The sequence below is a fragment of the Polyodon spathula genome, chromosome 2, assembly GCF_017654505.1.
Source record: "Polyodon spathula isolate WHYD16114869_AA chromosome 2, ASM1765450v1, whole genome shotgun sequence".
NCBI classification, from domain to species: domain Eukaryota; kingdom Metazoa; phylum Chordata; class Actinopteri; order Acipenseriformes; family Polyodontidae; genus Polyodon; species Polyodon spathula.
The window spans coordinates 52,159,856-52,187,306 of record NC_054535.1 but is presented as its reverse complement, the minus strand read 5'-3'; the positions used below and the strand labels follow the sequence as shown (position 1 = coordinate 52,187,306).

The 27,451-nt window shown below is 36.1% G+C and overlaps 1 protein-coding gene across 4 annotated transcripts in view; it reads left to right on the top strand.

Moving 5' to 3' along the window:
* LOC121298126 (E3 ubiquitin-protein ligase LNX-like) overlaps window positions 1-26,201 on the top strand; it is a 44,997-nt gene extending 18,796 nt beyond the window's left edge. For 3 of the 4 annotated variants that reach the window (XM_041224976.1, XM_041224967.1, XM_041224997.1), the window contains 9 exons: window positions 8,786-9,027; window positions 9,439-9,594; window positions 11,708-11,916; window positions 12,384-12,758; window positions 16,683-16,820; window positions 19,921-20,098; window positions 21,404-21,632; window positions 23,185-23,340; window positions 24,942-26,201. In XM_041224976.1, coding sequence (XP_041080910.1) covers window positions 8,786-9,027; window positions 9,439-9,594; window positions 11,708-11,916; window positions 12,384-12,758; window positions 16,683-16,820; window positions 19,921-20,098; window positions 21,404-21,632; window positions 23,185-23,340; window positions 24,942-25,077 — 1,819 coding nt within the window. In that variant the 3' untranslated portion in view covers window positions 25,078-26,201. The remainder of the gene's footprint in view (window positions 1-8,785; window positions 9,028-9,438; window positions 9,595-11,707; window positions 11,917-12,383; window positions 12,759-16,682; window positions 16,821-19,920; window positions 20,099-21,403; window positions 21,633-23,184; window positions 23,341-24,941) is intronic. The other variant, XM_041224987.1, reaches the window with a different exon arrangement.
* The last annotated feature ends 1,250 nt before the right edge of the window (window positions 26,202-27,451 follow it).

Genomic DNA, 27,451 nt, shown 5'->3' with positions numbered 1-27,451 from the left:
GAATCTAAAAATTGAGTCTTCATTTAGGAATGCACAACCTGTGTGGGGGTAATGTCCATATTTATGATGTTTTAATGGCAGTAAGAAACCTTGTCTTACCAGACATGATAGCTGGATATTGAAAGCTGCCATCCATTGAATTCTATGGGCATAGTCTGCCAAAGTGAGATGGCACAGTTTCAGATTTGATCAGTTTTTTGTCTGTATCAAATTTATTGTCCAATATACAATGGGGGTAGTTAGGTATGATTTCCAGTTTTGTGGTGAAATAAAAATGAATTTAGTAAGGGTTAATTGTAATGTATTTATTTTCTATTTTCTAATTTTCTAATTTTGCAAATACCTAATCATACATTTTCTAATTGTGAATTAACATGGGAGCGCTATGATTTATAGTTGTTTGTTCACATTTATTCCAAAAAAAAAAAAGGTACCGGATATTATAATTAAGAAAGAGGGATAGCATGCCGATCTTGATTTACAGTAGCTCCCAAATATGGATCAGAGTTTCATGCCTTGGTATTGGTAGTTGCAGGCCCACCGTTGCCCTGCCGTGTTTTAACATAATCTTGAGATTTGAACAATACCAATGGCAAGCTGACTAATATAATGAACAGGATCGACGACACTGTTATTGTTAAGAACACTAGTTTATTTTTTTGCCATTTCACTGTTTGCAGTGTAAAAAGACTAGTCATTTTCTTATAGACATCGCACCCTAAAATCTATTGTTACAGTACACTTTTGTCATTCAATTCGTGGAATTCATGTGTTTTTTGGTTTTTTTGTACATGTTGTGATAAAGAGTTTATCTTCTCACCTGTCAGACCGGAAAATTCCAGATCTGGGATCATGTTTGATCTGGCACAAATTAACCACTGTTTATATTCATACATACTGACCTGACCTATTTCTCTGTTAAGCCTCAAAACAATGACGTTGTGTGTGCATTTCAGTTTGATTTAATGCAAAACAAACAAAAAAAAAAAAAAAGCAAAGGGTTGTCCTGGCTTTTTCCTCGTGTCAGCACACTGCCTGGATGTACAGATCTTAAAACAGAATAACATTTCAATAACGTGTCCTGTAGCTAGTTTTTTTTTCTCTAATTCTCTATTTTTAGAACCTGTGCACATACAGAGTTGTCTTTTGTTCTTTGTTTCTGATACCAGTAAAGCCAAATAATAAAACAGAAATGTTAATCTTCTTGTGGTTAAGGTCCTTGTTTTCATTGGCAACCTGTCATTAAATATCAGAGTAAGAACGCTGAAGGCACTACATACCAATTGTTATTCAGTTGTTTTCTGTACCGATACTCATTTTGCATACATTTTAATGTGATTTGTCACGCTGTTATGTGCTTGTTTTTCACAGCTCTTTTCAGAATGCATAGTTACAAAATGCCATACAATTTTGGATTTATTTCCATTTCACTTGTTATTTGATAATATATAATGACATCTTGGTTACTTGGCAGATCATTGACATTGTGATTTTGTTTGTATTTATAAACAGTATTCTACATAAGTCTAAGTGAGGTGTTCAAAATAAATTGCTTATGATTTACCAACATAAGAAACCTAAGATTTGCGCTGAAGAAGTAAGCTTTGTTCTTTCTGTTGCTATGGATATAAGCATTGCATGAGTTCATACTACTGGAGAAAATAAAGTACACAAGACTCATCAGGGCACTTTTTCATACAGTAGGCTCAGCTTGACATTCAGTACCAATTTTAGGGAGCGTCCTGATCTGTTCTTTTGTGACACAAGGCTATCTGCTACAATGCTTTGTAATCTTTACACCATTAACTACAATACTGTACACTCTAGTGGTCCTAGTAGAGGACCACGAGTGAGGAGCTGTTGGCATTGATTGGCTCCCAGCACTGTCACAGACTTTATTTGTCCTTAGGAAAGTTGATTGTGCCTTGTCTGTCTGTCAAATTAAGTAGAAGCAGGACACCATCGTTATTGAGATGTTGCGTCACAGCTCACCCATATCTGGCACAAATAATATACCTGCATAAATGCTAAATACAGTGTCAGTAAGTTCTATGTCTTTAAATATTTTGGATGCTAAGTAGGTTAAATGCATAACCTTTACAACACAGAGATGGTGGGGAAAGAACACTGTTGTGTGTTTTCTGTAAACCTAGCATTTTGTTACATAGATCAGAGTGACTGTAGAGTTGCCATATAGTATTAACTCCTCCATATGCCATATAGCATTAACTCCTCCACCATCCATCACCTCCTCTGGGGCACATTCTCTCCCAATCTCCATGCAGTGTGTGACCCTTGTTTGCAACAATTAAGATTCTGAAACTCTGGATGTGAACTCCTGACCTGCTGGTGCCAAAGAGTCAATGAACCAGAGCAAATACAAATAGTTTTCTGTCTTAGTTAAAACCTTACTGAGGTTTTTGTATTATTTTACATGTATGTACATCCTGCAAATGATGATATATGAGAGGAAAAGGAAGAAGAGCTTAGTAACTGTCACTTGTTCTTCCTTGGGACGTCCTTGCTGCTGTGGTTTCAGTTCCACAGACTTGGTGAAGATCTTTCATGTTTCTGTGGCTTAGGGAGCTTTGATGCAGAAACTATAAACCTTTTGTTAAATTCTCATTTTATTATCAAGCTGTATTACATTTTTAACTGTTTTTATGTGTGGTTTTTTGCATATAATGCAATCTTAACTTAGAAACATGATGTACTTGTATTAGGAGTGGCGTAACTTGCTGTAAACTTGAGAACTGTAAATGCTGTCTGAATGCCATATTATTAGATGGTGACCCATAAAAAAGTTTGCCATTTACAATTTATCATGCTGTTCCAATCTAAAACAAAGTGTTTAATCTTTATGACAGGGAATTACATCCATGTAGTCAAATTAGATTAATAAAATATTTTAAAAGCAAAGTTTTTGCTTGTCTTACTTAACATGATTTACTAAAACGACATTTCATTTTTCAGATACATTTGTGTGACTGCAAGCCAAAGACAGCCTGAAAGCCTTTTACTGTCTGTTTAGTCTCTAAGTTCAGGAATATCACACCGCCCATCCTAATGTTATACTTTAAAATACCATTTCATAAAATAGTATAAAAGCAATTTCCCTAAAGTGCTAAAAGTTTGTCATAATTAGAAACTGGTGAGTTTTGTCATATTAGACATCTGTGCAGTGTTGCAGTGATATTTATAGGAGTCACACTCAGGAGTTCCAATAAAGATGTCTGGGTCTAGTCTTTCAGCACATTTAGTGCCAAGTTGCAATGTGAAAGATTGATGTGTCCTTTTAGACCTACCAATGCCCCTCGAAGATGAACTAGGTCACCTTATGGTTGGTTGTAGCATTTTTTTAAATTTTTTTTTATATTTAAACTTGGTGAAAACCAAATGCTTCAATTTTGAATGGACTAACCATCACCCCTGTCGTTGATCTCAGTGGCAGCTGTAGTCATTCCCGCAGATAGCCATCATAGGTTGGCCTCGATCCTGTGGAAAGACAATTTGAAAAATATGCCAACTAAGTGATCCACTGTGGCAGAAAGGTCTTGAAGCCAACTTGGTAAAATATCAATAAACGTGCACAGAACAAAATGTAAGCAATTGAGTTTTTTTAAGGGTCTAGGGTCAGCATTTGTCACATGTGTACATGCGTTTTACCATGCCAACTAATCATTTTTGTGAACTGCTTTTTGTCTGGTTTCACTAATTCTCTTCCATTCCCATGTCCCTGTAAAGGGACATTCCTGAAAACCAGATATTTCATGTTTTCAGTATTGCTGTAAACAAACCAAAAATCAACATTGGGCTGTCACCGAAAAATGAATAATTACACATTAAAATCCTGGAAATGACCCCAGTGTCTGCCTTTCTTTCCATTCATCACCAATAGAAATGCATTCAATTGTCATAGCTTGTGTATGTATGTTTCTGCCAGTTATAGTACAGTTACAGAAGATAATCTACTCATTAGAAAAGTTATTTACAATTCTCTAAGGCTTTTATGAGTTCATGTTCATCATGAAGCCTACAGGTTTTTGAACAGACAACAACAGTGTTTTTAATGTGTCGTAATTAATTTTACTTTGGTAATAAAACATGAGAGGTTGTTGTCATAGCATCTGCTTTCTGGTAATGATTGCCAATAAATAAAACTGATTTTGGAATCTTACCATTGTGTGTTTTCAAGAAGTGCTGTACCAGTCCAATGAATGTTTATGAAGTTTAATGTTAGTGAAAGGCATTGTATACCACATACTATCAAACTGTGTGGGAGAGCATGTCATTTCCTCATTTTGTAGTCTACTCTGTTTACACAATATTCTTGTTGTCAAAGTACAGATCCCCTTAAATCATATGTTTTCTGTATCTCTGTATCTGGCTCGTATTTGCACAAAACCTTTTCAAACACTGTTTCTTACTGATTAAATGTCTAGTCGTTAATTTGCACATTGTAAGCAGCTAAGCAGTTGGCTTTTCCTTTATCTTGTAAGGCAAGCAGATTTTAATTATCATTATCCCAAGCTCTAATACTGGCTTAAGAAGGAGGAATCAGTGATTGCTGTACAGTACAGCTCACTCTGTTGTTCGTGCACCATGGCAACAATGATGTTATTGCAAGTACACATGCACTGATTAGAATTAAAAACAAAAACAACAAATCTGCCTCAGTATTGTAAGTACTTGGACACATTTCAAAACAAGGATACAAAAGCTGTCACCAGCCATACTGTATCTTTAACCTCACAAGATTTAAAAAGGTTACGTTTATTTATTTACTTGCTACCAAAGTTAACCACAAAGTACTCCCAGATTTCACTACACTAATTGTTTTCTGAGAATTGTACAGTATGATTTATATAGAAAGCCTTTGTGTCAACAGGAATCATGTTAAAATAAATAATGAATTAATGTACTGTAGCAGCTATACATAAACTTACTACACAACCCAGTAAAAAAAAAAAATGAAAATGATCTATAATAGTCTATAGTCCTGTCATACAGTAGCTATGTTGTTTTCATTGACAGTACAATCTAAATTATTTAAGCTTTACTTTACCAAACTGAAACAAAAGTACAAAAATAACTTGAAGTTTGTTTGTTTTTTTTCTTGTATCCACTGAAACAAAACTAATGTGCAGGATTCAGACTTAATGAATATGTAATCAAGTGGTTTTTTTTGGTTCTATGTAATTCATGAGATAGACCTCAAGATCCAAATAGATTATGACTGGATGTTTTTTTTTTTTTTTTTTTTTTGTAAACTATACATTTTATAAGATTTACAATCAATGCAAGGAGATAAAAAAAAAAAAAAACACAACATTAATTTGAAACATCAGACATGCAGTAGGAAAGAGTTTGTGTCTCTGTCTGCCTGTCTCTTCCCTTGTTGTGTTGTGTTTTGTTTTAATAAATGTGTCTGGTTTAAATTCAGCACACTTCTCTTTTATGGTTAAAGCACTTTTTAATTTCGCTGTCTTACTGTACAGTATACCTAGATGGAGTCAAATCAGGCTAAGGATCAGACTTACTACCTGTGAATCTCTTAAAGGAATACGTAGATCCCTGCTGAAAACGGTTTTGCTTGTGACTGCAAACAGTTGCTGGTAATTGTTTATGACAATTGGAGTAAATTCTAAATTCTATTATTATTATTATTATATATTATTATTATTATTATTATTAATAATATTAATAATTATAATAGCACTTCCTGTGTCAGGTTCCCTCCCATGGTCTACTTGAGAGAGACCAAAACAATGGAGTAGACCTGTAGAACAGAATCTTGTCTTTTACCAAGAACCTTGGTTAACATATTCTTAATGTAATGGAAAATTACATTACCTTTTAAATAAATAATTTGTCAACATTTTGTAACACAAAACCATGTCAAGTTTGGGAAGTTCAAACGTACACAATTGTGTATATACATATATAATATATATATATATATAATATATAATATATATATAAGAATATATATATATATATATATATATATATATATTGTGTGTTATACCTGCTCTGTCATACTGGTTTTATAGAAGGTGCGTGGTTTTTCACAGGCTTTGCATTATATACTCAAACTTACCGTAAACATCTTTTTGACCAGGATTACCTGTCTTACACCAGTTCCGACCATTATTGAAATTGCTAACAGGTCATGCTAAAGCACTTTGACCAGTTGAGAGTATAATTATCTTCTAAACCTAGCACAAAAACAACTATGTGATGCCCTGTAAGTATATGCTGTGCACTGGAGATGTTCTTTCATGAGATTATAGTAGTGAAGACTCTTGGTGTTTGTTGTTCAAGACATTGGGTTCTTGCTGGCTAGCTATAAGTGTGCCATTTAGACTAGAGATCAGTAAAGCATAGTGTTTCTGGATCAACATCAGGGTGCCTGCTGTCCATACCATAGTATATATGATTCAAAAATGATTTATGGACAGAGCTTCAAACTATAGAATAATATTTACTCAGCCTATTTCTTTAAAGGACATTTGAAATGTGTTATCTGTATGGGAATATAAACATTTTACTAGTTGTTTTTTTTTTTTTTTTTTTTTTTATTAATTTATATTTCTGGATCTGTACACTTTATAGAAACAACAAATAAGATATCAATACCCAGTAACATCTCAAAATGATAACCTATCTATCTATCTATCTAGCTATCCTATAGCAACCTTGTTTATGGTATATTTTGTCAAAAATTGAACAAAATAAAATATGTAGGAGAGACAGGTACAGTAGTATATAAAATAATACAGAATCACATGTGAAACATAAAGTAAATGAACCAATAGTTCAACACTACAAACGTAATGTGAATTACCTTAGAAATGAGATCATGTACAATACAGAAGAATAAAGGAAAATAAATGGACAAAGAGAAGTTAAAATACAAAGGAATAGTAGATTGTTACATCATTAACTATGTAGTAAATGACATCACAAACACATTCATAGATTTAAATAGAAATAAGTGAGTGTAGTTACCATGGCATCAAAAGCCTATTAGTACCTTCACAGTTTGTTTTCAAACACACTTTTATGTTTTCCCTATATACAGTACATGTTAAAATCCTAACCCTGCAAAATCAAAACATGTTGTCGGCCCAGTTGATAAGTAGCCCATCATAGCATATACCTTAGCAAATAACAGAACAACTGCAAGTACTAGATAGTTAACCTCATCCTGATCTTTTGGAGGTTTAGTGCAGAAACTAGTAATTTTGATCTCCATGGCATACCTCTCAAAAAGTAGCTTTTCTGATAAGTAATTCTGCACTCTTCTGTTCAATACACATTTGTTTACTGGAGTGTCTGGTATTCCCAGAGCTTAATCTAGTAAGCAGCTGCTCTCAAAATAAACTGCAGTTATAAAGAAGGCAGGAGACGGTGAACCAGGTCACTAGAATGAACTAATTTGTTTTGTTGGCTAAACAATGAGCGTGGTGAAAAGCACTTATTTATGAACTGTTTAGGGAAGGGAAAAGAGTGTGGTGCATGCTGTCGTGTCAGCATGTTGTGTTCTTTGTGCTATACGGCATCTTTTCAGACCCTAGTATTTTCAAAAGATTTTGAGGGTTCAGTAAAATATTATAGTATCAGCCCAGTTTTTGCATTTAATGAAGGTCCAGCAAGTTTTTGTTTGTAATTTGTAATGATACAGATTACAGCTTTAAAACTTAAAAGGGAATTTGGAACACTGCAAATCTGATAATATGGTGTGAAAAAACATTTTACATACAAGTGGGAGGCACTAACTTTATTTTCTGTGCGAAAGGCAGGGCTTGTATTTTATGCAAATTGTGTCCATTCTTTGTACTGTAACAATACAGCTGTTCTCTTATTTCACTGCAGCATTACAAATGGTAGGAAACAGTGTGCCTTAAGGGGGTGGAACTAAATCAAGTAAGATGGAAAAGCCAGCAAACATGGATCCACTGGTTCTATTTCATTATGTCCAGGAGCTGCGTCTGATGAGTAGTGTTTTGACTCTTGCTTAACTGTTGGCTAAGTTTAGTATGGCTGCACATGAGCACTATCGAGCAAACTTCCTCCTGCTGAAAATACCTGTGATCTTAAAAGAAACTGTTTAGGTCTAAATCCTGGGGAAATGGGATTAGTGCTAATTTCTTTAGAGAGGAGTTCATTAGTGGTTTTCCTTGCCACAGTAAGAACAGACTACTCTAGTAATTGAGTACCATAGCTATGGACATCAGTTCCCTACTATTCTGCTTTCAAAACTCTAATCTGTATTTTTTTAAATGTTAGGTTCATGCCTAAAATGTGCATCAAGACAGGTAAACATTCAAAATGTTACTTATTCTTTTCATAATTCTTTTCATAATTGTTTCATATCATGTCAAGAACTTGATTACCCATCGAGGACACATTCTGGAGAAAATGTTGGCTTTCCACGAAATAGGTCAAATGTTATTATGTATTTATTTATTTGTTTTTAGAAAATGTGTGTAAAAAATGGGGATTCATTTCACTGCACCTCTAGTTATATTTATTCTTTGGTTATTTCGCAGGTTGTATTTATTTTTTTTAAAACATTTACTTTTTTTTTTTTTTTTGGTGTTATTTTTCCAATACAATTGAAGTCAAAAGTAAAAGTCCTTGTCATCTTGAGTTATATTGTATATCCTCATTACAATTATTTTTCACAGATAAAAAAAGTAATTTATTACAGTAAGTCCTTCAATTGATAGATGAATACTAAAATAACTCAGCATTTAAAATTGCATTTGTTTTGCCCCAGGTGTAAAGGAGCATCACACTATGGCCTTTCCGGAGACCGAAAGCGACGCTCTCAGGATGGCGATTGCACCGGCTGCACGTCAGAGCTCACTGTAGCTGCCCTGCCCTCGGAGCTCCCAGCCTCCGCAACTGTAGCTTCAGTGACTGAAGACCCAGGCCTTGTAAACCCTGCATTTGACCCCAATGTGGAAGACAGCCAGTTGGACAACAGTAACCTTCCCACCAGATTTAACACCAAAAAAAGTGTGTACAAAAAGTGATTTTTTTTTTTATCAAATTGGTGTGGTATGCTTATAAGTATTATTAAATAGAATATACTCTTTAACTGTGTTTAAAATTGTGTATAATCTGTTATTACACCCGACAGCTCCTACTGTAAATTGTTATACTTGACTGTCTTATCAGCCTCCTATCATTTAGATGTTGCCGTCTCAAAGAAGGCGGCATATGGCTGTAGACAGAGCAGAATACTGAAATGTATTGATCTAGCAATTTTCACCGTCTTCTCTCTTTCATTTCTGTCCATTGTGACTCAAAGGTAGAGCAGTTCTTCTGCCGATTTTAAAAGTAGGATGCGGTTTAGTCCAGGAATGTCTTGCCGCAGGTTCTTTTTAAGACTGAGCTCTATCTTCATGCCCTGCTTTCTCTCTACAGTCCGCAATTTTGATCGTTCTTCCATGAGAAGCAAGTCTTTCAAACGGTTAAACCGAGCGTTCAGTGTCCTCCGGAGAACCAGAAGTGGAACTGCCGTTGTCAACGAGAGTGCCGAGGAAAGAGACAATGAGAGGAATGAGAATGCTCCCATAGAAGGTAATGATCTTTTTGTCGGTCTGATTAAAAAAAAAAGACATTAAGAGAAAAAAAGGCTTGTAGTGTCAGGCAAATATAACCGAATGACTTCAGGCAGGAATGTGATTAATTCTAATGCTGTACAAACATGCGGCAATCTGATTCAAGCATTCAAAATTCTAAAAGGTATTGACAATGTTGACCCAAGGGACTTTTTGACCTGAACAGAGAAACAAGGACCAAGTGCCACAAATGGAGATTCAGAACAGGAACAAGCATTCAGAACAGAAAATAGGAGGCACTTTTTTACATAGAGACTTGTGAGGGTCTGGAACTAACTCCCCAGTATTGTTGTTGAAGCTGACACCCTGGGAGCCTTCAAGAAGCTGCTTGATGAGATTCTGGGATCAATAAGCTACTAACAATCAAACGAACAAGATGGGCTGAATGGCCTCTTCTCGTTTGTAAACTTTCTTATGTTCTTTCTTATGTTCTTATGTACAGTAAGTGAATATTTTCAGTTAAGACATCTACTGATTTTGTTATTAATATCTTATTTTGTATGGAATTTTCTGTATTTTAACTGGGGAACCACTGTAATAGTTAAAGGCACCCTTTAGATTAAGCTGTACTATAGTTCAAAATATTACATTTTTCGAATAGTTAACAAAGCAAATTCCATTCCTGAAAAATAAAACTTTGTAGAATAAAATAAAATATTTCTCTTCTCTAAGCATCATGCGTATGATTTCAAGGGATTAGAAAAGGGAACTATATAAAATAGTTTTCTCATTATTTATTAAAAGGTTGTACAGAACACATTAACACAGAAACAATAAGAATTGTTGGTATGTGTTGGTGAGCTGATTTTGCTGCATCCAAAAATAAACATACCAATCAGAATAGCTTAGTTATTAGAGTGCTTTGTATCTTGAAGAGTGAGAGTTTAAATTCCAGCTGGCATAGACTGGAACTTGTTCGTTTTTGAAAGGAGTGTTTCAGACTGACGGGCAAATACTGTCTTGGTGCAGCTACTATTAAGTGCTTGTCCCAAGGCCCCTGGTGATGTGGTGACAGGTAAAGTCAGCAGCACCACAGTGCAGTGGAGACTGCCAGTGCTGTACAGGTAGGCAGGGAACAACAAGAGAAAGTGAGAAATAGAAAAGAAAATACTGAATATACAGATACCAGCACTTTTGCAGAACAGAAAATGCAATGTACATTGGGCTGCCTCGCCCCATCGATCGGCACTTCTCCACTGGACCAGTTCACTATATAGTTTTACCACCACACCCAAATGAAAGTAAGGTGTAGAAACACATTGTATAATAAAGCATATTGCTGTTTTGTCTAGTATTAGCCTTCTTTTTGCACTAAAGTGAGCCTTCTACAAACACTTTATCAGTAAACCATTTAAGAAAACATCCTGAACCAAAAGTACTATTTCAGGATAGTTTTTTTTTTTTTTTTATCCTGGCCCCTTTATTTACATCCTCACCTAAAACCATTTTCAGACAAATCATATGTTCTACTTAAAACTTGTTTGAGAAAGTTTTCTTTAAAAAAAAAAATCACACATTACTTATGTGATTTTCCATTCCTGTTATAGCACTGGTATATTAACTGTGTATCTGTGATGTTTGCAAATCAGCTAATGCCAGTTTGTTGATTTATCATAAATAGCCACTCCTTTTTTGAAACGCCTATTTACATGTAGGTGTTGCTTAATATCAAACGAGATAATGATCCAAATGTTGCCATGGGAACCATAGCTACAGCTTTGCCGTGTAGCAATGTAATTGTGTAAAGATGTATTTAGATATTTTCTGAAATTATAATACAAATAGATAAACAGGGTGGTAGGTGTGACAACAGTGGAATTCAGTAGAACCTCTCCTCATATGCCCTCAAGTGGTAGAAGAATAAACTGACACTTCTTTTCTTTTTGTAATAGCCATCTCATGAGGAGAGTGAGAAAAAAAAATAAAACCAGTCAAACCTGCTTGTAAAGGTCCCTGCATATAATAGGAACTCTTCAGGGTTGTCTCAATTGACAGGAGGGGTTTTCATGCATGTGCTTTTATATATTGAGAGGTGATTGAAATATGTGGTGGTGTTTTTTTTGGCCCTCCAGTTTTGGCACTCCCGCAGTTGCATCACCTGATCCCTGATGGTGAAATCACCAATATCAAGATCAATCGTCCTAACCCCAGTGAAGCACTGGCCATCAGTATTGTGGGGGGCAATGAGACCCCTTTGGTCTGCATCCTCATTCAAGACGTGTATCGAGAAGGGATCATTGCCAGGGATGGGAGGTTGTTGCCGGGAGATGTGATACTAAAGGTTTGTGTTCATGCTGCACAAAGCACCAGAGCTTAACACGTTTTAGAAGCATCTGATTAAATGCACACAAGGGAGGAAGATTACTTAAGGAGCTTTGTGATGTTAACTGTAATCAGAGATGTTAATTCATGTTTTTAGATTTAAAATAAATTGCAGAAATTCCAGTGCACATCAAGGGAATACATTTATTTATTTATTTATTTATTTTTTAAATAGGAAATAATACAATATGTAAATTAACCTTGGAACTAAGACTCAATTAGTACATTTATTAATACCGGTAGTATATTTATAATATCATGTTGTATCGTCAGACTTTTTAGCCGACTGTTTGGAGCAATACTGTTTATGAATCTAAGCTGATTATTATAAAATGCTTGTCGTAGAATACTAGAATTGCATTGTGGTATTTAAAGAAATACAGGCATATTCCTTTTGATGATGACTGTGGGCTGCATTTCTTTTAGGTGAATGGCATAGATATCAGCAACGTGCCTCACTGCTATGCCTTGTCGGTCCTTAAGCAGCCCTGCCAGCTGTTGAGACTGACTGTGCTTCGTGAGCAGAAACACAGGTACCGCAACAGTGGGCTGTCATATCATGATAGCTACGGTACCAGGGGCGACAGCTTCCATGTTAACTTGATCAAGAGATGCCCAGAGGAGCAGCTGGGGATTAAGCTGGTTCGGAGGCCAGACGAATACGGGGTGTTTGTCTTTAATCTGCTAGAAGGCGGCATGGCGGCAAGGGATGGGCATCTTCAAGTGAATGACAGAGTACTGGCCATAAATGGACACGACCTTCGCCACGGGTCTCCAGAACATGCTGCCTTGCTGATACAGGTTTGTGTGGAGAAAAACTGTTTCTGTGATACTGGGCAGGGGTACTGTTATCCCCTGCTGGTGATGGGGTTATAGTGGTGGCACAGTTTTTACATACATCTTGAGCTTACTCAGGTGATTGAAATTTGCTAAGGGCATTCTTAGGTACCAAGAATAAGAATATAAGGATCAGGGAGGCACTCTGTCTACCTGAAAATCATGTCAACTTGTGTGTTTAAGAATGTGAGTGCTACTGTGTTATTTTACTTTTCACATTAGTGTAGCCTTAGCCATCCAACAGAGTCAATGCAGAAAAGAAGTCTCAACAAATTGCCATCCAATCAGATTGATCATTCTAATACAAACACATGCTGATCTTGAAGTATGTTTGTATAAAGGAGTATAGCTTTAACCTACAGTACCTTCATTTTGCAGTGTAATCATGTGAATACTTATTCTGTTGAATGAAGAAACAGCAGACATTACTCCATTGCATGCTTCTACTCAAGAGGACTAACTGCCAGTAGGTCTGGAGTTTGTTATCTTTTATCAAGTCCACATGCACTGCTGCAGAGCAACATAAATCTAAAATAATCTCAAAATGATGAGCAGAGGCATAGGTATTTAAATTTCAGATATACTGGAAACTGTGTAAACTCCCTTGAACTAGTTATAAGGATATTAATGAAATACACTCCCATGAGGAAAGAAAATGTGTCTACATTCCTTAATTTGAAACAGATAGTCAGGAAAAGGATTCATGCTAAAATGTTTGCTTTAATCCTCAGCAGTTTGCTCTGTCTTAGCCGCATAGTTAATTGTCAAAGAATAATTGGTAAATTAAATTTAAATGATGATTTTCCTGAAGCCTAAAATAGTCAGTAGCAAATGACCATAGTTGATTAGATGTTGATTAGATGTCCAGTAGTTACTCAACAAAATCTTAAAATACAAAAGCATTTTAGTATGCGTATTTGTTGACTTAAGATCAAACTGTTTTCAGACCAAAATAAGCTGTACCTTAAACTGTTCATTAAGCAGCATAGTAGACAACAGTTGGCAGGCTGTATATCATTATGCTTTGAAGCTGCTTAACGAACACTACAATCTTATCTCCAAAGGATGTTTTGCTTATGATCTTGTCATGCCTTTCAACCAAAGAGCATTGGGTATGATTGAAAAAGCTAGAATATAGACATGCTCATTAAAGGAGACTGTTTAAAGCTGCAGTGTCTGACAAGCATGTTAAATGAAATACCACATCATAATCCCTTGCCTTGGTGTCCATTTGTCGTTGGCCCATCTTGACAGTCTACTGCTAGACCATGTTTTTTTCCATTTCCTCAAGGTGGCTTCAACGGCTGGCACACAAGCTTTACCTCTCATTGAAGGTTGTGAATGCCGTCAGCATAAACCTTTGTGGTTCAAGAATTTGTTTTTGTAATACTGTTATTGTTGACTGGGAAACACCAATATTTCCTGATTTTTCCATTGTGAGCTAATGAGCTAATCTTCCCAAATCCTGTATGTAAAAACAGTGTACGAGGCTCTGCTTCATTTATTTCCATATATGACATCCTGCTTTCTGTACTGAGTTAAAACATGTAAACACAATAGCTTGTGAAACATGTCTTCCAGTGATACAGTTGGTGTGTTTGCAAGATCACTGATTACAAGGAAAACATTTGTTTTCTCTTTTGGACTTTTTCTGTCAGCAAGATTGTAAAAAATGGTCCTAATTGTTTTGATAACTCAAGAGAAATTCACAGAGTAGGAGTGATAGCATCAGCTTAATGGCCAAGGAACACTTTTTCCATTTTACAGTGTGTGTGTGTGTTTTAAGAAGAAATGCTAACAGATTGTGCCTTTCCAGACTACTTAATCCAAGACTGACCTCGCTGTAGGCATTTCAGAAAGCTCAAAGAGAATGTTCTCTTGTGCGTCACCGCTTCATTCATTATCTAGCACTGCCTGCATCTCCATCCTGCTGTGAGGGCATCTCCTCTGCTCTCCATCTATTCAAACACTGCTTTCTCACAAACCGAAACCACATCACAGATTTTATTACATACTTTACTCATTTAAATTCTAACTGTGCAATTGCCAGCTAAGATATAGTCTGCTTACGTCTTTTAGTTTTTTTTTTAATTCAGTTTTATTTGTTTTTAATTGTAATTTCAGTGCTCCGTAATCATTTGTTTTTTTTTAGATTTTGTGTCTGTTATTAAGCAATCAAAACACATTGTTTTATAAATGGGTAATGGTCTTTAGTGAGTTCAAATGAAATTTGAACCATAACACAGTAAAACTTAAAAGAACTATCTTATTTCACATGGCTCAATCTTGATAAACCCCAGGGCCATAAATTGCCAAAAAAGGAGGAGGGAACTAAACAAGAGTGTTAATACTATTGTAATGAAAATGTCTAATTACTTTTGGGTCAAAATTAGTTGGGGTCAGTAAGAAAGAAAGTAAGAAAGGGGTCTTTGACAAAACCTGTGCATTTCCAACTGTGCTATCTTCTACCTCTCTGCTTACCAATGTGCTTCAACCCCTCCTACAAAAGACCCCTGAGAGCTCCATCTTCTCTTTCTCAGTCTCTCTCCATAACAGACAGTGACTCGATGAATTTTGCAGTCCACTTCTATGAACTTTAATACATGAGAATTGATTTCATTGTAACTTCACACGTTATTTGTTATAACCTGGGCTGAATGTGTGTGCTGACCTCCCATCAGGTGTCCTTATTAGGGAGGGAACTCAAGAGCAGAGTCTATTACTGCAGACAAATAAGGTTATGGAAAATAATAAATAAATAAATAAATAACCTGATGTTTTTATCTGCATCTGGACCATTCTTCTTTCAATAGTGCTCAAGAAGAGGCACTGGTGTGGTTTCAAAAGCTAGTAACAAATAAGTATTTAGTTAGTGTATCTATTCTAATGGTATGTGCAGAAACGACAATACCAGTATTAGATATAATATCTAGATTGGAACTCACGCTAAGTTATATTTTTTATTAAATTGTTTTCTTGTATACCATTTCAGTTTCTAATTATTTAGGTTGAAGAAAAACCTAAATACACTTCTTGACATGACATAGACAATATTTATTTAGGTAAGTTAACCAGATAGTATCGTGTGTGTGTGTGTGTGTGTGTGTGTGTGTGTGTGTGTGTGGGCGCGCACGTGCTCTATGTATTACAAAGTAACTACTAAAAACCATGCATTATGTGGACAGGTCTGCATAAGTTTCAAAATACTTTTTTTCAACTTCAGAGAAGGTTTAAGAGAACTTTTAATGCATATGTATTTAGTTTTGCCCCAGCTTGGCTGTGATGATGCCATAATTAGTTTAGAATAGTAAATCTATATTTAAGATTCAATGCAAAATCTGCATAATGATTCCTATACATTGGCTTTAAAGAAAAAAATTTTAAAAATAATATCAATATTTGTAATTGTTGAATTGCAAGTAGTCAATTCAGATCACTTTAAAGCTGGGGGACAGTGTGTTTGGGATTCTATACAGTCTTCCAGTTAACACAGCAAAAGTTTAAATATTAAAAAATAAAAAATAAATAATAATAATAATGTTGTGTGTTAATATTTGACCAAATGTACTTTTACTTTTGCTCAAATTGGAAATATGTAAATGCTAATAAAGATAATGTGGCATCTATTTTTATTTATTTATTTATTTATTTTGGGTGGGGGGGGGGTACCCACATCTCATTACCAGACCTGCTGTAAATGTTACCATTATTGCCTGTTTACTGGAACTTTCAAATATGTGTGTTAAACATTGAGGAGCATTCCCTTTCAAACAAGCAATACCATTAATTGCGCCAGCAGGAATACTATTTTTGAGATTGCAAGGCAGAAGAAAAGGTGGTTTTATTGCTCCTAGCAGCAAGGGCTAACATCTGGCTACTGTCATGCAGGCAAGCGAGGGGAGGGTTCGACTTATTGTGTCACGGCAGACCCGACACCAGACCCCTGACATCCTGCAAGAGGCCCGGTGGAACATGAACAGCAGCCCCCCTCCTTATCCCACAGAGGAAAGAGACGGCGCTAGAAAGGTGAGCTCCAGCACCAGCAGCGCACAGTTACCAGGGCTGCCAAAGTGCATTCAGATACAGGGTAGCAGGGCAATACTTGAATGGCTATAGAAGTCTCTGGCCTTAATCACATCACAAGGCAATCCTTATATGCGGAAATGTAGCTCGAAAAATGTAATTGTTGCACCATAAACAAAATGGTTAGTGCATCTGCTGAATTCACCTCCACTGGATCTGAATATTTCAACCTTCATCAGTAATAATAATATATTATTAGTGTTAAAATTATTATTTAAGAAAAATAATCCTGAGTTTGATATAAATACTACTGTAGGCATAAACCAAGGCTTGAGAAGATACATCCATTCCAGTAATGTCTGTACTGTTTGTCGTTTCATATGAACAGAGGTTCGCATCACATGAAATCAATGAATCATCACATACAGTACATTTGCATAGTATCTATATTGTCCCAATACTCTTTGGAGGGTAAGTCTTAACATCCCAGCTTGACACTTAGTATTTGAAAACTCTTCTCATATCCAATACAGTTTTTGAGAGTAAACTCCATCAGATGCAGCTATAATTTATTCTCTAGTGCCTAAACTTTTGAAACAGCAAATCAGATTTTATGCCATCAGATTATTATCGATAAAGGCTAGAAAGATGCTATTTCACTTTCATAAGGACAAATTTATAAAAGCAGCAGAGGCTACTGGAGGGACACATGTTATTAAAGGGCATTGTTCTTTTCCAAATATTTGAAATCCAACAAGCTGTGAAGGAGCCTCCATTGACACTTATGACGTATAGAGACTGGCTGAATTAAAGGTGGCTGGTTTAAGATTGGATGGCATGAGCCTGTTTACAGGAGAGTGCATTGAGGTACTTGTTATGATAAACAGTGTCTCAAGTAAGTCTGGACTCCATATACATGGTTTATTATTGTGCTTTTAATTCCTTGTCAGCTGCGTGTCGTTTTTTTTATCACAAGATAAACTCCTTGAAGTAAACCTGTGCTTTCCTTATCAGTTTCTCCCTGTTGTGTTTCAACCAGTGACAGGGCAGGTTGAGACCACTATTACTTGAAAGAGCTAATTTTGTTGTTTTCTGTTGAAAATGTTCACAAAATGTTTTTCTGTTCAAAATGTTTGACTCTGTGGAGTTGTTCTGTGTGTGTGTGTGTGTGTCTATATATATATATATATATATAGAGAGAGAGAGAGAGAGAGAGAGAGAGAGAGAGAGAGAGAGAGAGAGAGAGAGAGAGAGATGGGCTTCAGTGAGTTACAGGAAAATAATTTCATCCAGGGTTTCTGTGACATCATAAATTACGAGCCCGAAGGATACATGGATACCCTTGTGATGCTAATATTAAAGAAGGCGAGGTTCAGCAGTACAGTTCAGGTTTTGTTTTTTTTAATGTGTTTTTTAGTGTTTTTCAGTCCTGTACAGATATTCTACAGTGGCTTGCAAAAGTATTGACCCCCCTTGGCATTTTTCCTATTTTGTTGCCTTACAACCTGGAATTAAAATTGATTTTTATTTGGATTTCATGTAATGGACATACACAAAATAGTCCAAATTGGTGAAGTGAAACGAAAAAAATAACTTGTTTCAAAAAATTATAAAAAATAAATAACAGAAAAGTGGTGCGTGCATATGCATTCACCCCCTTTGCTATTAAGCTTCTAAATAAGATCTGGTGCAACCAACTGGGACGGAGGTTCACCTTCTAGCAGGACAATGACCCCAAGCATACTGCTAAAGCAACACTCGAGTGGTCTAAGGGGAAACATTTAAATGTCTTGGAATAGCCTAGTCAAAGCCCAGACCTCAATCCAATTGAGAATCTGTGGTATGACTTAAAGATTGCTGTACACCAGTGGAACCCATCCAACTTGAAGGAGCTGGAGCAGTTTTGCCTTGAAGAATGGGCAAAAATCCCAGTGGCTAGATGTGTCAAGCTTATAGATACATACCCCAAGAGACTTGCAGCTGTAATTGCTGCAAAAGGTGGCTCTACAAAGTATTGACTTTGGGGGGGGTGAATACTTATACACGCTCAAGTTTTCTGTTTTTTTGTCTTATTTCTTGTTTGTTTCACAATAAAAAATATTTTGCATCTTCAAAGTGGTAGGCATGTTGTGTAAATCAAATGATACAAACCCCCAAAAAATCCATTTTAATTCCAGGTTGTAAGGCAACAAAATAGGAAAAATGCCAAGGGGGGTCAATACTTTTGCAAGCCACTGTATGTTGTTATCTGTTTAGTTTCCCTGAGATACGATTGTGCCAGCTTTACTTTTTTTTTTTTTTTTTTTTAACATATTCTTATTTTGTTGATCATTACTGAACATTTCTGTACTGTGGGTGTTGTCGAGTGATTGAAAATGAGACATTTTGTGTTTGAATTGAAAGCGATGGTCTCGGAGTCGAATGGGTCAAAGTTCAAGTATATTTTCCTCTAGAGGAATTATCAGTTTTGTCACTACGAGAAAGCCCAGTTCAGCCTATGCCAAACATTAAATATAGTTTATAATATGCAACATATAATTACAACTTTAAAAACAACAAAGCACTACCATTTCATACAGACATTGAGACAATTTTGGTTCAGCTAAAACATTATATAAAACAAACTGTGACCTAGCAAATTATTGCACTAGTATTATGGTCCTCAGTGTTTTTACATTGTGGCGCTTGTCATATAGTAGGGTTTTGTTCCTATCTCTATTATACCAGTACAAATGTCTTGTACAATCATATTGGTTACCAGAGAACACAAATTATTGTGTCAGGAAAAACCATGGAAACTCTTCTATCCAGCTTTTCAAAAAGCCAAGAGCACTTTCAAGAGATGCTTTCCACATATTGATGTGTTCGATGACCTTTTCTTTAGGATGCTAATTTTTTTAAGGATGTTCCCTAGGGTACTAGGATTAGTGCATATCCAAAGGGCATTTCATGTGTTTTATTAGATTGTGGGTTTGTTATTTGTCTTTGCAAATGTCTAATATCTTTGAAGAATTTGGCACAAAAACATGGAACTGTTGTGTGGCATGATGAAAGCTTGGTTCACCAGCTCCCACTTATGTGTTTGTTTGTATCTTCTCCCCAGAATGTGCCCCATAACTTCACCTGCCAAGAGAAGATTGTAAGCTTGACTAAAGAGACCTGTGAGTCCCTTGGCATGACAGTGGCAGGGGGAAAGCTGAGCAGAGGCTGGGACCTGCCCATCTACATCGCCAGTGTGGACCCAGATGGAGTGGTGGGAAGTGATGGCAGAATAAAGAAAGGTATAGGGCAAATCCTCAAAGCAAAGATTCTGCATACCACCAAAAACAGAGGGCTTTGTGTGGGAAATCCAGGCAATGGCGGGTGGCTTTCCCCTTGCTTTTCCCCCAAATAGCATAATACAGTAACATATACATTTCTACAGTGTTTCAAATGTCACACTTCTCAATGTGCTTTACATGAGCTAGTTATTGAGGCCCTGATAAAAACAAAGCAGTCATGAACATTGTTTGTCTAAAGGCTCATGACTATTCGGACTGCAACTTTACTATTTTAGAATTCAGAATACATAACCTTGAGCTGTGGCTGAGCGAGTGGCTTCAGTATTTTGGACCATAATGATTCAAAATCACTGTGGGGAGATAATAAGTTCAGGTTATTCTACAGAAGTGGCACAATAACCCCAGTTGTCTTCAAGCTATACTTCATTCAGTTGGTGGCTTTTTCGTTTGAAGTATGCAGTGTTTTAAATAAAGCTTAGCAAATTGCAAACATATTTAAATATGAAAGTAAAGTCAAATACAGTAAAAGGGCATTGTTTTTTTCATACAATTGCTGCTACAAAAGAAACTACAAACAGATGAGCATAAAGTCATTTAAGATTTAGGAAAGCTTCTAGTTTACCAACTCCGTTTGAACATTTGTGTCCAAATAATATTTTGCAGGCTTGCTTAAATGTTCATAGTTCTGCTGACCTTAAACCAAAACCATTATGCAGTAAATGTGACAGACTTTGATCAGGGTTTTTTCACAAAGTAAATTACTTTTCTCACATAATTGGTTAGCAGACGATCCTGCAACTCAAGTGAAGTAATGGAATTGTCTGGTTTCTTAAAAACTTATCACTGATGTTTTGAGACTTAAGAAGCCAGTTAAGATGTTCAATAAAAAAGTTCAAATGGAAAGCAACTCCACTGTTTGTAGTGAAAGTGCATCACATTGAGACAAATAAATAGCTTACAGTTTATAGTGTAGATTGTACTTTACATTGTATCGCTCCGTTTTACTGTTACAATCTGCAGTAAATGTAGTTAAAAAGCAGTCAGACTATACACGTCATCTAATTTTTCACATTTATAGAGATTTATTAAGTGTTGCTTAAGAACCTGGGGCATCATTGTTTAAATCAGTAAATGTTAGTCTTTTTGCATTTTACATATTTGTATACTAAGTATATTGACGAGACTGCCTTTCACTGTTAGATTTAAAAAAAGTTATAACTAGGTAAAACATTTTTTTTTATCTAAACAGTACTTGAGTTGTATTCATTGTGCTTCATATTTATACCTTGTGGTTGTTGCCCACAGGTGATTTTTTGCTCAGTGTAAATGACATTGAGCTAATGGGTGTCACTCGTAGTGAAGCAGTGACCAAACTCAAGAGCATGTCCTCCGTCGTGGTCCTCAGAGCTTTGGAGATGAAGGAATGGGACAACAGCCAAGCCCACAGCCAGTTGCCTTCTGATGCCAATGAGAAGCTCAGCAGCAACAATGATAATTGGTCACCCTCATGGGTCACGTGGCTCCAACTGCCAAGGTGAGCCCAGAGCCAAGCAAATGTGTGCTTGAATTCTGGGGTTACATATGGACTTGTAAATAGTCATCTGTTTCATGCCTGAAGACCATGCTTTCTTGACACTATGGTACTTCCCAAAGATAGACAATAATACACATCGTACTGATATGTGAAGCGCTTACCCAAACAAGATGATTGGCCTTAACCCATAAAACTTTCCACCCCTAAGGTCTTGGAAATAAAATGAGTCAGACTAGTACCTCTATTTATTTTAAGTTAAGGAATGCACTCAGAGTTTTTAGTTTTGTTTTTTTTTTTTAATTCAGACATCATGTCTGAGGCTTGCCGCATCTTGTATGCCAACTCAATAGCCTTATTCTTTTGGCAATATCCATCTCTTCCTCACTGCCATATAAGATGGTTTGAGCTTCCTTAAAGTGCTCCATTACTCTTGTAAGGGTTAGCTGTCGTCTCTGTCAGAGCAATCCTTGGGCAGATATACAGACCATTGTTTCCGTAGACAGATCACAATGAAGTGCAGAAAAGCCCACTCATGCTGTAGGCAGAGCTAAACGTCTGGCTACCTGCCATTAACCAGAATGATCAGGTTAGCTTCCCCATCCGTCAGGCTTGCCATGAAGGTATTAATGATGGACTACGTTCTTCATGTAGTTTACCAGGACCCTCAGTGCCACTTAAGTCCACGGGTTGAGCTCTGTTTTTTGGATGATCTGCTAAACTACTTGTGTGTTAACAATGCATGTTAACAGAATGAAAGGATTTGCTCTCTGAATAATTCAGAGGCCACCTGCTTTTTCCATTAGTTCTGGTTGACATTTCACAGAAATAGTTTGGCAGCAGGTGCCTTTTTGTAACTCTGCAGGGATTATTAATCCTTAACAAAAATAACCTTTCCAAAGTTTATTATTTATTTATATGTCAAATATTATATATATATATATATATATATATATATATATATATATATATATATATATATATATATAAATTTAAAAGCAAAGTCTAATGGTATGATAATGGTATGGTATAGCTGAATGTCTAGAGCAGCTAAATCAGCATTTAAAAGTGTAGTATAGTAACACACCAGTATCATAGCTTGTCGTCATCAGTATTGACCTATATAATGTATTGCATTGTAATTCTGTAAATGTTTTATGGATGCTTTACAAAACAGCAATTAAAATGACTCATAAAGCAATATCCTAACTAAAGAACATCTACAATTTAAAATTCTTAGTCATATGTTCCAAGATAAAAAAAAAAAAAATCCATAATGTCAAGTAGACAAATGTTTTAAATAATTTCTTAATTATGGTTCTATTTTGTCCTTGTTTTGGGTAGAATAGATTCAGGAAAATATGTTAAAACAGTCCCAGCAGTCAATCTTAGCATCTTCTTATACACTTAAAAGCAAAGTCATTTTGTTGACTTACTATTTTTAGTACACACATCTCTTTTAAGATAAAGACCACTTACTTCCAATTGGCATGGTGTAATGAAACGTTAGTTTTATATGTACTGTAGGTTACCAAGTCTGTTACTTCTATTTCAGGTACCTCTACAGCTGTAAGGACATAGTATTAAGGAGAGATACTTCTGGGAGTCTTGGGTTCAGTATTGTTGGTGGTTATGAAGATTCTAATATGAACCACTTTTTCATCAGATCCGTTGTGGAAGGGACGCCAGCTTACAATGATGGCAGGATAAGGTATGAGCCAAGAAATACATTGTGGGCTCACTCACACAATTGTAACATCAAGTTGCCGCCACCCCCCCCCCCCCCAATAACACAAATAATGAAAATGCAGATTGGTTCTCACCAATTAGATTTGAATGTGCCTTAAAGAAAAGCAACCCATTTCATCTGTACCTAAACGGCAATTTGTTTGAGATGGAATCACTTACAAAAAAAAATAACATTCTTTGTGACAGGATAGCGCCACGGCCCAAGCTGTTAACGGCAGGAAGGAGACTTAAACTGCAGCTTTACAGCTTCTAACTGCTACAGCACATGCTTATTAATCCCACAGGGAGACAAAACAACAATAAATAAGCAACTACAGCAAGAGGGCCAACATAAAGAGTCAAACATAAAACTTATAAGAGCCAGGCTGAGCTACGCCTTCACTGGCTTTCCTTCTCCAAACACCACTCAAACAAAGGTTTTTTTTTTTTTTTTTTTTTCCTGTCCCTTTTTATACATGTGGTCATTCCCCAATTAGCACCAATTACCTCATTAGGGAATGACCACACCTGTGATTGTTTGCAGAGATAGGATTTAACCCCATCCCTGCCACACTATACATTATGATCAACCCAGAATTTCTTAATTACCTCACTGTACTATGTTCAAATAAATGCATGTCTGTCATCAACCCAGCAAAAGCCTATAGCTGACATCAGTGTTCTCAAAGATTTTGGCACTTACAATGCAACTTTTAAGGTGTTGCTTGCAGAGTGGTAACTTATAAATGGTTAAAACCACAGGAAGGCATAACAGACTTTACAAATTCCTAAGATGTAGCAGTCACTCACAGATGCAGTTAAGCCTTTGAAAGCTAATGGAACCAGTTGGGATACCAGGGTAGGGTCAGGAATTTCTTCATTCAGATGTGACTTAATATTGATGGCACGGTGCATATTATTAGTATTAAATCACAAAAGTAGAACAGTGTGCTTGCTTTATTCCATTACTGTGGAGTCATTTAGAAAAGGCAGTTGCAGCTCCTGTGTTTTTCGTGTATTACGCCGCCTTGCCAAAAAGTTGGGTTTGCCTGGCTGTTACAGCATATGTAAATTATATGTCTGAACTGCACCAGGATCTTGTGATCTTGCAGTCTATTGCACTCTTAACACAACCCCTGACCCCTCTGTGCATCAATCGATGGCGTCATTTTCTTGATGACATCCACCCCAATCAGCAAATAGATTATGCATTGGCCAAGCTATGACTTCAGCAGAACATTGGTGTACCCAGTTACCAAATCTCAATCCATTCAGACCCCTAAAAACTTCTCTGGACTAGGAGATCAAATAATCCCAAACCTTTTTTTTAAATTTTTTTAAGCAGGACAAAACCAGTATTCCTCCTGAAGCTTTTTTTAATTTTTTTTTTTTAATTTTTTTTTATAAGTTTAATTAATTGGTCTGCTTTCTTAGTCTTACCTCAGAAAACACAACACAATATCCTTAAATTAAGGTCTTATATTTCTTTATCCTTATGCTTCTTATAGTTGAATCAAAAGCTGGCTTTGCAGGTGCGATTTGTTATTTCACATCTCTGACACTTGCACTATTGCACTCTTTCAGGTGTGGAGATCTGCTGTTGGAAGTTAATGGGAAAAGCACATCAGGAATGACTCACTCCTCACTGGTGAGGATGCTTAAAGAACTGAGAGGCAGAATTGTTTTATCAGTTGTGTCCTGGCCTGGCAGCCTTCTCTAGAAGACAAAAGGATCATATTAGTGTAATCTCTGAAGAGACCAACAACGTACACTTGCTCTGTGTGGGGTTCATCGCAGGATAATGAAACCTACCAGAAGCTTTATTGCATCCCAAGGAAATTACAAGCACAACGCTGTAGATGGATTCTGCAGCCTTTAAAATAAAACACTGATGTCCAGGGCAAATACTGGGTTCACACACATGTTGCCAATTACCAAGTTATACATAATAGAATATGCATTTTATTTATATAAATGTTGCAGTCTGATACTACTGATTCAAGCGCTTGTGTTGTTTTTCTTTATTTTAAATTGCCTTTTAACAATGGCCCGTTGTCCATACTGAAGTTGTTAAACTGTCTTTATACGTGAAGACTGACACTTGACGTTAATAAACGTTGCGTTTCTGACTCTGTCGCAACATTCTTATACAACCCCAGTAAATGTGTTCATATACATGTGAAAAAGTGATGTTATCACGGGGGCCTTACTGATTTTCATACTCATGTTGAAAAACAAAATGTTGTTCTTTGCTGTATATTTCTGAGGAAGTTGCTGTAGAGGAATTATTTATCTTGGTATGTCTACTTTTGGATGTTTTACATGCTTGGAACTAATATTTCTGATGGTAAAAATAATAAAGTTCTTTAAAGGATAATAAATTAGTGTTTTTAAAGTATTGTGAAACCCCTTTTGTTTTCGCGAAGCACGAGAATTCGCAAAACTAATAGGTGCCAAAACAGTATTGTACGAACATGCTGTACTGCAATCCAGTATGTAAAAAACATACGTAATTTGATCCCTGATCACCCAATGCTCATCCGACTTTCCACCCAACATCAACTATTGCCTTGATAACTGACAGTTATAGCTCACAGTATACTGTACTGCATAACAGTACTTGAGTAATTAAGTTTTTTTTTTTTTTAACCAGTACCTGTTTGGATAAAACTTGAACGGAGAGACTCCCAGTCTGCCCTGGCAATGCAGGGTTCGACATTAACCATGGCCCGAGGCCAGTAGAGAGTGCAGTTTGGCCGGTAGGTATGAAACACCACAGGCCCGACTGGGCCGGTTACATTAACTAGTATAACACTATGTAATGCAATTTTTGCTCCTGGGTAGTAAGTGTTATTTCCTAATTGCTTATGCCTCAAAAGTATAGAAAATGGCTAAAATGGCTATTATTCCCCACAAACTTATGATTATACTGTAAATACTGTCCTGGTCACAAAAGCAAAGTTTGTGGGGAATAATAGCCATTTTCTATACTTTTGAGGCATAAGCAATTAGGAAATAACACTTACTACCCAGGAACAAAAAAAATATATAGTTACACAGTGTAATTAATAATAATATATATATATATATATATATATATATATATATATATATATATATAATGTTTCATGAATCCAGGAAAACGGGCCAGTGTGTCAAAAAGCTGAAAATTAATTTACAAACCATTTTTTAAAAACATAACTACAAACTAATCCTAACTTTCCTGCTGCACGTAATTTGTTGTACAGTCAGAATCTGAGACTGCGAACCGAAGTGCTGTGTTGGTACTCGTTACCGCGGCAAATCTTTTACAAATCTGGTTTTCTACAACTAAGCAACCAACAAGCAAAAAGGAAAGCGCTGAAATCAATAAATCATAAATGATGAAAAAAAAAAAATGAAGACAAACATTTATAGTGGAGGCTTCATTAAAACAGTGAAAAAAAAAAAAACAACATTCTGCCTTGTTTGGCGTCAGTTTCCCAGACTTGCAGATTAAACAGCAGCTTTATTTGTTGTGAATTCAACATTTCGTTTACATCATATCCAGTCTCATAGTAAGATGTCCCAGTGGATACCCAGATACGCAATTGAATTGTCTAATGTTTTAATTTGGGATCCGATGTGTTGAGGTCAAAAATGTCATTCAGAATCTTTCCAGACTCGTTGGTATCACTCAGCAAGACTGCCGCTGACTTGGGAGAGGCTACACGAGCAACAACGCTCTGAGAAGGATTGTTATTATTTTGTATTATGAATATTGTTTTAATAGTGTTTATTATAGGGATGGGAATTTTGAATAGTTTCCTATTTGAATACACAGGGTGCAACCTTTTTGTGTATTCGATTACCCAAACTCTGGTCCCTTACGCTCCCAAGAGTAAAAAGCAAATGCGTGTGCACAAGCTGACACAAGTTTTTTCTTTTGTTTACTGAAATAAAACACACCAAACTCAATAAGCAGCAACGTCACAGCGCGTATCTTCCAATTAAAGCAACAGTAGCGTAATATTGCACAAACCACCAAATAATAATTTTGGCTGTTGTGTATTCAGAATAAAATAACACCTATCACATAGCAACCCAAATATTCT